Source organism: Vigna radiata, chromosome 6 (assembly GCF_000741045.1).
Source record: "Vigna radiata var. radiata cultivar VC1973A chromosome 6, Vradiata_ver6, whole genome shotgun sequence".
In the NCBI taxonomy this organism is placed as follows: Eukaryota; Viridiplantae; Streptophyta; class Magnoliopsida; order Fabales; family Fabaceae; genus Vigna; species Vigna radiata.
This window is the reverse complement of record NC_028356.1, coordinates 4,062,879-4,075,690: the sequence shown is the minus strand read 5'-3', so window position 1 is coordinate 4,075,690 and position 12,812 is coordinate 4,062,879. Positions and strand designations below refer to the sequence as shown.

At 35.2% G+C, this 12,812-nt stretch overlaps 2 protein-coding genes across 3 annotated transcripts; both read left to right on the top strand.

Annotated features, from left to right (window-relative positions):
* The first annotated feature begins 593 nt into the window (after positions 1 to 593).
* On the top strand, positions 594 to 3,050 carry LOC106764135 (transmembrane protein 256 homolog). 2 transcript variants are annotated; one of them, XR_002668136.1, is made up of 6 exons: positions 594 to 704; positions 792 to 862; positions 964 to 1,044; positions 1,173 to 1,216; positions 2,599 to 2,758; positions 2,891 to 3,050. XR_002668136.1 is itself a non-coding variant. In XM_014648366.2 (5 exons), exons 1-5 carry the CDS (start codon positions 665 to 667, stop codon positions 2,696 to 2,698), a joined length of 336 nt encoding a protein of 111 aa, XP_014503852.1. In that variant the 5' UTR covers positions 594 to 664; the 3' UTR covers positions 2,699 to 3,035. The 2 variants fall into 2 exon arrangements, 1 of the variants encoding a protein (XP_014503852.1); XM_014648366.2 differs by having other exon boundaries at positions 2,599 to 3,035.
* A 772-nt stretch (positions 3,051 to 3,822) lies between these two features.
* On the top strand, positions 3,823 to 12,560 carry LOC106763277. Its single transcript, XM_022781706.1, has 8 exons — positions 3,823 to 4,311; positions 4,553 to 5,651; positions 5,922 to 6,612; positions 8,271 to 8,832; positions 9,056 to 10,154; positions 10,264 to 10,542; positions 10,653 to 11,597; positions 11,765 to 12,560. Exons 1-8 carry the CDS (start codon positions 3,830 to 3,832, stop codon positions 12,458 to 12,460), a joined length of 5,853 nt encoding a protein of 1,950 aa, XP_022637427.1. The 5' UTR covers positions 3,823 to 3,829; the 3' UTR covers positions 12,461 to 12,560.
* Positions 12,561 to 12,812: the final 252 nt, after the last annotated feature.

Here is a 12,812-nt window from a genome sequence, read left to right as displayed (position 1 = left end):
CACGGATAAGAAAATAAAGGGCTTATTATAATATAGTCAAGAAAATCTTATTATAGTTAGAGATTATGGAAGAAATTAATCTGGGAATTGAGAATAAAATTTAGAGAGAGAAAAATTAACATAAAAAATAAAAATTTATAATAATCATGTCATTTTATTGAATTGGTTGCATGTCCACTCAGGTAAAACTTTAATACTTATACAATAACATGTCATTTTATCATGTCTAAAATATTAATTTATCAATAAAACTTTAATACTTTACTTTTACAATATCATGTCATTTTACCAATTTTAATATTAAATAATGATATTATTATTATTATTATTATATTAATTTTAATTATAATGATAAAATATTAGTTTTATATTTTAATCTATGAAAAAAATGTATTTATCATATTTTTCCAATCAATCACAAGTTTTTATAAATTTCATTCCTAAATTCATTCAATTTATCCAGATCTTTAAAAAGAAAAATTAAAAATAAAAATTAAATAAAAAAATAAAACGAGGATCAAAACTAAAACTCCTGTATCATGAATTAAACTCATTAAAATGGTAAATTTAAGAAAACGAATATAAAATAAGCAAGAGTTACATGGTCGCAGGTATTGCCACGCCTTTGGCTTAAGTGAACTAAGAGAGAATACGTTGCTTGCGAATGGATCCTCAGGTGTGGCACAAAGTTGCAGCGATTTCAGGTTCAATTCCTTTCTCGTCGTCTTCCATCTTTGATCACAATTCGCATAATTTTCTTCAGAAACTATAATTCACTGAAACTTAAACAGGTGTTGCAGCACTTGGATTGGGAACCTATGGTGCTCACGTTTTCAAACCCCAAAACCCTGCTTACAAAGAAGTCTCTTTCTACTCTGAACTTTCTCCTAATTCATTTCCATTTCTGTTCCATCAAAAAGCTTGGTTTTTTCTTCCTGTTTAAATTGGAATTTGTGTGTGAAGGTTTGGCACACAGCATCGCTTTACCATTTGGTTCACACCGCTGCGTTAGTTGCCGCCCCAATTACAAAACACCCCACTGTTGTAAGTTCTCATTCAGAATTTTTCCTAATTGCTCTTCCCTTATGAACCCTTTCAATGTTATTGCTATGATGAGTGTTTATGAGATAAAGTCGTCATTTTTTTTTCACTCATCGTTTTCTTCTTTACAGTTTGGAGGCCTTCTAACAACTGGGATCTTGGCCTTCTCTGGGACGTAAGTTTTATCTCAAACTTTACTATTTTAATGCTTATTTTGTATTTTACCAGGGATGTCTTTTCCAACTATTTGTTATCCTTATTTTGGGACTAGAGGTAATGTTTTTCAACTTTATTATTTTTTATTTGGGACGGGAGTTGATATGAAAAATTAAAGGTGGGCTTAGTGAAAGAGGTTCTTATCATTTTTGGAACTTGGAGACAAATTTCAATCGAATAAAAGATATTTAAAGTTTGATTAAGGAGGTCAAGATGTACATCTGTTCAGGATTCAGGACATTGTTGAAGCTTATATTTAAGCCACCAAGGTTTAATAGCTGAGCAATTGCCACATTTATGTTGAAGATATTAAGTGTTTATTTCGTTATATTGGTGGCACAATTAAAAAGCTGGGTAAGACATCGGCTGAAGTACTAGTTGTGAACTATTGGTTGAAGGAGTCCTCCATATGAAAAAATTAAGCATGTCAGGGGTTGTTGAACCAAATTTAGAAGGGAGACATTGATTTCAAAAAGGGAAGGGAACTGCTGCATAATTTTATGTTAATCAAGTTTACTTATGTTGATGATGTAATCAGATATAATTTCTCTTACTGAATCAACGTTTGGGTCTAAACTCTGAAAGTATAATCGCTAATTTTGGAGTTAGGGATGCCAAACAATGGATGGTTAACCCAGTGATTCATAAGATGTGACTAACCTATAATACTTCAACAAAGTTAAATTGTCCACTTAGGTAGAAGGGTGGTGTGAGTGTGTTCTAAGATTCTTAAGGCATGCCTTTTGAGTGGGGAAAAGAAAAAGGAAAAACTAGCAATTTGGGTTTTTGCCCACCCCAACCGAAGAATGTAGCTTGTTGTAAACATTTCTAGGGCATGTCACTGCTCCCTATATGTGACCAGTGAGTACGAGTGATCTCGAGAAATACACAAATTAGGGCTAGTTTGTGGGTTGAAGCTTGGGAAATTCTAACATTTATATGTTATCTGACTTTCAATATCTTTTTGGAAGGTAATCCAATTACCTTTACATTTTGGAGACACAAAATATTGTTTCTACATCTCCGCACAACAAATGAGTACAAAGTTCTAGAATTTACATCCCCTTGTTTGAAGCAGTTATTTTCAGGCACTGTATGCAATAGCTGTGTTCTTACTTGTTGCTTGATGTGCTGAGCAGGTTGAATGCTTTTTTAACTTGTTCATTCTTGAGCACAAGAATAATTTATGCCTTGATTTACCATTTGTTGTATAACCTTTCTCTATTTAATTAGCCTGGTGTATAACAATATTTTGTTGCTGCATGCTCTGATTTTTGGTTGGAAATGTTGGTAAAAAGTATTGGAATGATGAATGATCATTAAGCTGTATTGAATTTTTAGGTGCTATACTGTTGCACTTCTTGAAGACAGAAAATATTCAACTTTGGCTCCATTTGGTGGCTTTGCGTTTATAGCAGCTTGGGGTAGCCTGTTTTTCTGATGACTTCGATTCTATTTTGGTTTCTGCTGTTACGACATCTATCATCAAGTTTGCCAAAAAGTAATCGGACTACCACTGAATCAACAGTTATCAGCTCATATTGTACTTCATATTTGTAAATCATTTCCCTTTTGTCTTACCAATGGTTCATGATCTTGAAATCAGTGTTTCTACCGATGATGTTCTTAACAGATTGAAGGTTTTCTGTCAACTGTTGAACCTGACTCCATGTCCTTAGCTGAAGGGGGGCAAAAGCACGACTTATATAACATTGTTTTCTGATATTCATGAATAAAACAAGAAAAAAGTGATTGTATAAATATTTGAAAGTAGAAAACAGATTGAACGTAAAGTGGTCTTTTGTAATTAATAGGTGGAAAAATAAAATAAAAACACAATTAACCGAATTATTTCCTTGCGATTGCCCACAAGACTGGAAATTGAATTTAGCTTTTTTCAGCTGTGACTTTGGGTGCTCTCGGGTGCAGTAGTGAGGTGTTCATATGGGCATGCTTGATTAAATAATTTTGCAGTAGAATTTTAGAAAAATATTTATTGTGCTAGTATTCACATATACTTGCTTTTAAATTGGAATAGGAAATAAAGGTTGACTATTTTCATTATGGACATAAATGTTCCAAATACTTTGTAAAAGTATACGTTATAAATAAAAATTTAAATCCTTTTTAATTGCGTATAGATTTTGGCCGTTAAAACATGGGTGAAGTTTATTTTAGAGATGATCATTGAAATACTATACTACAGCTCTACAAAATATACTTATTAATTACCTTAAAGAATAATAGTAAAAGTAAAAGATATATACGTGCTCACATCAAACATAAAACCGCGTCAAACCATATAATATTAATGTAAGAATTATTTTAACAACGTCATCAACATTATTTGACCTTTTATGAAGGTACTTTGTTTGTGTCAATCACCTATCCAACTCTTGAAAACTTGTTTAATGTCTTCTTCAGGCGAAGAATTGTTGAGCTACATAACTCAAACAACACTTCATTAATCCACCGAAGAAACATATACATCTTCTTAGTTTCTGCTAAAACATGCTAGTAAAACTATAATATCTGCGTTGCGTAGGCTACTTGTGAATGTGAAAGCTTCGACATGTTACGTGGAGAATCTTCCTCAAGTTCTTCTGATGCATCTTCGCGGGGGAGCTACCATGTTTATTTGAGTTTTGGAATGGAAGGCACTCACGTAGATTTTGCTAACACCTTATGTCTTTCGTTGCAGCGGAAGGGAATCTCAACTTTCAGATATGATAAGCTAGTTGAGAGAGATGTGATGTTGAAAAAAGTTCAGAAGGCAATGGAGGAGTGCCTTGTTGCCATTGTCCTTCTCTCCGAGAATTACGCTGCTTCCACTTGGTGTTTGGATGAACTCCGAAAGATTCTTGATGTGGGAAAACCAGTTATTCCTGTGTTTTACGAAGTCGTTCCTTCCGATGTTCGGCACCAGAGAAATAGTTTCGCTAAGGCTTTCGAAGAACACGAAAGAAGATCAGAAGAAGACCAATTGAAGGTGCAACAATGGAGGAAATCCTTGCAAGAAGTTGCGGACTTTTCTGGCTGGGAGTCCAAGGATAGGTGAGTTTTGATTGTGTTAATTTATCTACGTAAGTAATCATCATTTCAGTTTTTTGGTAGATACAATGACCAAACACATAATTAGGAAGAAGATACAACACAAAATTACTATATGATTTCGGTAATTACTAATCATTATTCAAAATTTTAACTCAATCTATAATAATTAGCGAATGGCTCTGTTATATTTCATGTCTGTTGACATTGGAATTATCAGAAAATTATATATTTTTATCAATAGGAGAAGGGAAGAGCTCATTGAAGACATTATTAAATCGGTATGGACAAAAATACGTCTTAGATTGGCATCATACGAGGAGGAAAGGGTTGGAATTGATTCAAGAGTTGAGAAAATACGTTCACTTTTGAAACTGGAATTGAAAGATGTGGTTCACTTCACTGGAATATGGGGCATGGGTGGCATAGGAAAGACAACTCTAGCAAGAGTTGTATTTAAGAAAATATGTAGCCAATTTGATATTAGTTGCTTCCTTGAAAATGTGAGGGAGATTTCTGGGAAAACTCATGACATGCTTACCTTACAAATAACACTTCTCTCTCATATGGAAGTGAAGGAATTCACAATTCAAAATTTGGATGAAGGAAAGATCGTAATAGGAGGTATCTTACGCAACAACAAAGTCCTCCTGGTCCTTGATGATGTTGATGACGCAAGACAACTGGACAGTTTGGGTGTGAATGATCAAGGGAAGTTTGGCCCTGGGAGCAGGATTATAGTAACAACAAGAGACATGGAAGTACTAAAACCACTTGGAAATTTTGAAATTTGTAAAATTGATCTGTTAAATTCTGATGAATCCCTTCAACTTTTTTGTCAGAAAGCATTTAAAAGAGACAAACCATCAGAACAACTATTGCAGTTGTCAAAAGTTGCTGTTCAACAAGCTGGAGGCCTTCCTCTGGCCCTTGAGATGATGGGTTCATCCTTCTGTGGGAGAAACGAATCTCAGTGGAAAACACTTTTAGATATGAAAGAATACTCAAAGAAAGATATTGTGATGGAGAAACTTATAATAAGCTATCATGGGTTACCAGAAAGTTATCAGATTTTGTTTCTTGATATTGCATGTTTCTTCAACGGGTGGGTGAAAGAGCATGTGGAAGAAATTCTAACAATTTGTTGCCGTTGTCCAGCAAACGGAATTGATGTACTAATTGGTAAATCACTGGTAAGTTGTGATGGATCACGTTTATGGATGCATGATTTACTTCAAGAAATGGGAAGAAAAATTGTTGTCGAAAAATGTCTGGTAGATGCTAGCAAACGCAGCAGGTTGTGGTCACCCCATGACATTGATCAAGCACTAAAAAGAAAGAAGGTAAGATTTTTAAGTTGATTTGATCTTATACAAATTTTATATGAATCTGTATCTCAACTCCTCATAACAGAAGTGAACTAACTTGGTTGATCTTTCACTCACTATGATATAATGTCATGACTTGAATTTGGATAATCTTTTATTTCATTTTAAATCCTTTTTGAACTTGAAATTTATAATGAGCTTGTGAAGTTCTCTGCAGTCTAAACTTTTGTAGAACAATTGTATGTCATAAGAGGAAGGATTAATCCTCTTCAACGTTGTTTGCAGAAAAATGAATCGATTCAGGGTATAGTTTTGAAGTCGTCCACTGAGCCATACATTGCAAATTGGGATCCCGAAGCCTTCTCAAAGATGTACAATCTCAAATTCCTTATAATTAATTTTCACAATATACAATTTCCCCGTGGCCTCAAATGTCTTAGCAGTTCACTGGAAGTTCTTCAGTGGACAAAGTGTACTTTGGAAGCTCTGCCGCTTGGCGTTGAGCTTGAGAAACTTGTAGTGTTAAAAATGCGTTACAGCAAAATAAAGAAGATCTGGAGTGATTCTCAAGTAAGTATCTCAGTTAACATCTTGCGCATTCAATTTAGTACTAGCACAAAATCTTCCAAAGCTAATCATTTTCATACTTCCGTTCTAATCGGTCAGCATTTCAAAAGGTTGAAGTTCATTGATCTGAGCCATTCCGAAGATCTAATTGAAAGTCCTATAGTTTCTGAGGTTCCATGTCTTGAAATTTTGCTTCTTGAAGGTTGTAAAAACCTTGTCAAAGTTCACCAATCTGTTGGACTGCACAAGAAGCTTGTCGTGTTGAACTTGAAAGATTGCATAAACCTTCAAATCCTACCAACAGAGTTTAAAATGGATTCTTTGGAGGAATTGATTCTTTCTGGCTGCTCAAAACTTAAAAAGCTCCCCGAGTTTGACCTACTTACTGGATTAGAAATCTTCATGCCTTGAAGAGTTTGACCTTAATTGATTGCCCAAGGCTTGAGTCTTTGCCAGACGTTCAATGTTTGTGTACAGCTAACAGTACTCAAACGAAACCCTTGAATTCAGATGCATATATGCTATGGAAGATCTTTGAGTTGCACATGAATCAGGTATAGTCATTATATACACCTCATTCTCTCCCTCATCTGCCCCCTATCCACCCTAATCATTTCCATAAAGTTTGTGTTTACCAAATGGAAGGTAGGCCACATTTTATGTTCATCATTCCGGGGAGAGAAATTCAAAAATGGAATCAAGAGTGCTTTTTGGTTGATCCATCACATCATCCATATAACATGTTGGGTTGTGATTCAGCTGCATCAATAAAAGTGGAAGCACCTCAATACTGTGAATCTAGTGGATGGTTAGGGATTGCAATATGCTTAGCATTAGAACGTTCTCAATCACATGTGAGTCCACATTCCAAGGGAAATGAGGAAACTAGCATTTATTTTTGGGCATGTAAAGCTCATGATGGTGAACCTGACTTCATTTTCCCCACAGTACCTGAACATGAATGCGAAAAATGCCTTCTTCAACTGATATTTTATGTGGAGAATCATTCTAAGGCATGGAAACCAAGTATAAGAAAGTGCGGGTGTAGTGTTATATTTAAGGAAGATGTTGAAGAATGGTGCAATTAACAGCACTCAAGTGATCCTATTTCATCAAGAAACACAAATGATTATTTGCAGCAGTTACTGTTTAGGTTTTTTATTGCAGCTATTTGAAGACATACTTATAGATTTTTTATATGAATGCTTTCAAGTAAGCTCTAAAATTATACAACTTCCTATAGTTATATACTTCGTTTCGAAAGAAAGTTTATCTTTGACAAAAAATATTTGGAAGGGCTATTATTTATGTAAAATCAAATTTAAGCCAATCAAATTATATATATATATATATATATATATATATATATATATATATATATATATATATATATATATATATATTCATTGCCGACAAAGAAAAAAAAAAGATATATAACATTCTGATACAGTCCAGTTTTTATTTCAGCCAATAACTTCCTTGTATAACCATTGCTTAAGAGTACTAAATACTACTGCATAAAATAATAAAATATTTCGCATGAAATAAGAAAACCACCATTTTTATACCAATCATCACCTCCATGGTCGGTCATACAATAATACAATAAAATTTAGTATATGGTTGTAAAAGTAATTTAGTATACATCTCCATTTTCCAGTAGTTTCTTAATCTATAAGCCTGCAACAAAGCAGATAACATGCCAAACACGAATTATAGTTAAAATATATTTTATAATTCTTGTTCATTTTTAGTTACATCAGCATATACACAAGTCATAGAAAGTTTAAACATAAAGAATCATAATAATGCGAGAAATTCGGTCACAGAAAAGTGAGATAATTGAGTGTCAACCATGTAAGTATTCATTCAACCTGCACCAATGGTCTGATTTACACTGCATGTTCCCATCATGACCTATCCATTCACAAAAATATTATTCCTCAGTTGTTATCTGTAAATTTTCTAGCTACTTTTTTTCTCTTCCAGGGGCAGATTTAAAACTTTATAATTCAAACAATAACGCTTGTATATATCCACCAAAAGAAGCATATGGTCTTATATGAGCTAATCATTTTGGTTTAAACTTTGAACATAAATTGAACTATTTTTGTCCGAGGGTGCATGCCAAGGCTTCAATGTTAAGTGGAGAATCTTCCTCAAACTCTTCGAGATGGACATACCATGTTTTTTTGAGTTTTCGAGGAGAAGACACGCGCTTAGGTTTTACAGATCACTTGTACGCTGCGTTGGTGAGAAAGGGAATCATAACTTTCCGAGATGACAAAAATCTAGAGAAAGGAGATAAGATAGATAAAGAACTATTTAAAGCAATTGAAGAGTCCCTCGGGGCCATTGTGATTCTCTCTGAGAACTATGCCTCTTCCTCTTGGTGTTTGGATGAGCTCAACAAAATTCTGGAATCAAATAGAGCTCTGGGGAGAAAAGTTTTCCCAGTTTTCTGTGGGGTTAGTCCTAGTGAGGTTCAACACCAGACAACAAAGAGTTTTGAAGAGGCTTTTCAGAAACATGAAAGAAGATTTGAGAAAGACACAGAAAAGGTGCGACAATGGAGAGATTCCTTGAAGGAGGTTAGCCAAATTGCTGGCTGGGAGTCCAAAAATTACCAGTATGTTTTTGCCAGCATTGATTTTTCTTTTAGCAACAATATATACTTGTACTTTTTTTCTCTTATTCTTAGTTACATTTCTTTTATTCTAAATTGGATCATGGATATATACATATATAAATATATCATAGTTTTCGTGAAATATACATGTGACAAGTAGTGAACTTTTATTTTATTTTTCTTCATGTTAAATTATAACATGATTATGCATTTTCATCCACAGGCATCAAACGGAGCTCATTGAAAACATTGTTGAATCGGTATGGACAAAGCTACGTCCTGAAATGCCATCTTTCAATGATGGGTTAGTTGGAATTGGCTCAAGGGTTAAGAAAATGGACTCACTTTTAAGGATAGAATCCAAGGATGACGCTAGCTTTATCGGAATATGGGGCATGGGTGGCATTGGAAAGACAACCCTAGCGAGAGCTGTCTTCAGGAAAATCCAGCACCAGTTTGATATTAGCTGCTTCCTCGACAACATCAGAGAGATTTCAAAAGAAAGTGGTGGCAGGCTTCGTTTACAAGGAAAACTCCTTTCTCATCTGGGTATAAAAGGCTTGGAAATTAGAGATTTAGACGAGGGAAAGAACACAATAAGAGAACTTCTATTCAAGAAGAAAGTTCTTCTTGTCCTTGACGATGTTGATGATACTAGCCAACTAGAGAGTTTGGCTGAGAGGTTAGAGTGGTTTGGCCCCGGGAGCAGAGTTATAATAACAACAAGAGACACACACGTCCTAATATCACATGGAATAGTTGAAAACTACAAAATTGACGTCTTAAATTCTGACGAATCCCTTCAACTCTTGAGCCAGAAAGCCTTCAAAAGAGATAAACCTGATGAACATTATTTGGAGTTGTCAAAAGCTGTTGCCAAATATGCAGGAGGCCTCCCTTTGGCCTTGGAGCTGTTAGGTTCATTTCTGTGTGGAAGAAGTGAATCCCAATGGAAAGAAGTAGTGGATATGATAAAAGAAGTGCCCCCGAGTCATATTGCGATGAAATCGCTTAGAATAAGCTACAATGGGTTGCCACTACGTTATAAAACTTTGTTTCTTGATATTGCATGTTTCTTCAAAGGGAGGATAAAAGAGCTTGTGATACAAGCTCTAGAAATTTGTGAGCGTTATCCACCAGTTGGAATTGAACTTCTGGTTGAAAAATCACTAGCAACTTATGATGGCTTTACCATAGGGATGCATGATTTGCTTCAAGAATCAGCAAGGGAAATTGTTAAAGAAGAAAGTTATGTGGATCCGGCCAAACGAAGTAGGTTGTGGACTCTAGAGGAGACAAATGAAGTATTAAAACACAATAAGGCAAGTTTTTTAAGCTAATGTCCAATTCCATTAATGTACTTTTTACTCTATATTTTAACTTCTTATGACATGTCTTAACTTTATCTGCATTATTATGATTCTCTGATAGGCAAATGAATCAATTGAAGGTATTGTTTTGAACTCGCCTGAAAAGGAAGAAGCTATTTGGGATCCTGAAGCGTTCTCAAGGATGTATAATCTTCAATTACTTATCATAAACTATCGTTTAAATCTTCCTACTAGCCTCAAATCTCTTTGCAGTTCTCTGAAATTTCTTCAGTGGATGAACTATCCTTTGGAATCTCTGCCGCTTGGCGTGCTGCTGGATGAACTTGTAGAGTTGAAAATGCATTCCAGCAGAATAAAAAAGATTTGGAATGGAAATCAAGTCAGTAGTTCAATCATGATCCTGTTTTAACTTAAGACTAGAATAAGTCAAGTCTAGAAATGCTCATTAGTTCCATACTCTCTCATTTACCTTTTGTTCTGATTGGTCAGGATTTTGCAAAGCTGAAGTTCATTGATTTGAGCTATTCTGAAGATCTAATTGAAACCCCGATAGTTTCTGGGGCTCCGTCTCTTGAAAGATTGCTTCTTATAGGTTGTATAAACCTTGTTGAGGTTCACCCATCAGTTGGACAACACAAGAGACTTGTTCTATTGTTGCTGAAAGATTGCAAGAATCTTCAAATCATGCCAAGAAAATTGGAACTGGATTCTTTGGAGGAATTGATTCTCTCTGGCTGCTCAAAAATTGAAAAACTCCCTGAATTTGGAGAGAACATGAAATCTTTATCACTGCTTAATGTGGAGAATTGCATAAATCTCCTTTCCCTGCCAGATTCCATTTGCAATTTGAGATCTCTCAGAAAACTCTACGTTTCTGGCTGCTCAAGAATCTCAACACTGCCAGATGGTATGAATGAAAATGAGTCATTGGAGGAGGTTCATGTGAGTGGTACTGATATAAGAGAAATTCCTTTATGTTTAGAAAAACTTAGAGAGCTCTCCTTTGGAGGAAGGAAAGAAACAACACCCAAATCACAAAACTTACTTCAATGGATCTCGAAGTTTATGGGGCAACTAGATATGCAGGAGTCCATGGTGCCTCCTCTTTCCAGTTTATTGGCCTTGGAGTCCTTGGATTTAAGTTATCGAGGTCTTACTGATGAATCAATTCCTAGTGATCTTGGTCCTTTCTCATTGTTGAAGCGTTTAGATCTAAGTGGTAACAATTTTGTTAACCCACCTGCTCAATGCATTATTAGTCTTTCTATGTTGCATACTTTGTCCTTCAATGATTGCCCAAGACTTGAATCCTTGCCATTGCTTCCACCAAATTTACAAGCTTTGTACGCAACTAATTGTCCTAACTTGGAACCCTTTCACTTGGTTGGAGATACTCTATGGAAGATCTTTGAGTCACATTCACATGAGGATCCGGTATGTTTCTTATACACAGGACCAAAACTTCTTAACTTTTTTGTTTGTAGTCATTAAAACTATCAAGTTTTCTCATACATTAAAAGTTAAACTGAAGAACTAAATGAATAACTCTTTTATTAACTAGTTAAATTTACAACAACAAAAAAAACCTTGGATTGTAACAGATTGAAGGGCCAGAGCTTTGGTTCATAATACCAGGGAATGAAATTCCATCTTGGTTCAACAATCAAAACTCTCTTGCAATTGATTCATCAGATGAAACGTATGAGAAGTTGTGTTGTGATTCAGTAACTTCAATAACAGTGGATGTACCTGAGGACTTCCAGTTAAGTGAATGGTGGGGTATTGCAGTATGCCTAGTATTAGAACCTTTGAACATGGATGTGCCATCTTCATGTAATGCAAGGTCAACTTCTACTGTCAATGAGGAAATTGGCATTTATTACTGGGTGTGTAAAGCTCCTGATAAAGATCCTGACCCAAATTTTCCTATAGCACCCAAGTTTGGGCACATGCTGTATAAATTCAAGGAGCCTTACATCCATATTATATTCTTGAATGCTGATCATGTGTATATTCAGCATTATCTAAGTGGGGAGCAAACACAGCTTGAAGTGATACTTTTTGTTGAAAATTTTTCTGAATCATGCAAGGCAAGAATAAAGAAGTGTGGTTGCCGTGTGATATGTAAGGAAAAAATTGAAGAATGGAGGAAGCACTCAGATGATCTTAATATATCAAGAATAACAGAAACGAATCAAGATGAGGAACGTCATGAATTGGAGGAGGAAGAACCTACTTCTCCAAACACATCCTCTCCCGTGGAGAAAACAGAAGGACAAACTACCCTTGGTAAATGATCTCACTGTATCACACGTTCAATATACAAGTAATAATTTGGTTTGTAATTACTGATAGTGATGGAACATCTTACATGTTTTACTTTATAGTAAGATAATTTCATCTAATATACTTTAAGACACGAGAACATGCTCTTAACAATATGCTCCAAAACAAAACGTCTTAAATCTAATCTTATGATCAAGTGAATCTGTACCCTAGATAACCGCCCGGACCGTACCCGACCACGAAGGGGTCCGGTCTAGCAAGGCGTTCGGCGAAAGACCGCATACGGATGGACGATGTTGTGTCCGCATGACTGTCGATAGTCATGGCTGGACACAAACCCGCCCATAAGAGAAACTTTGAAGA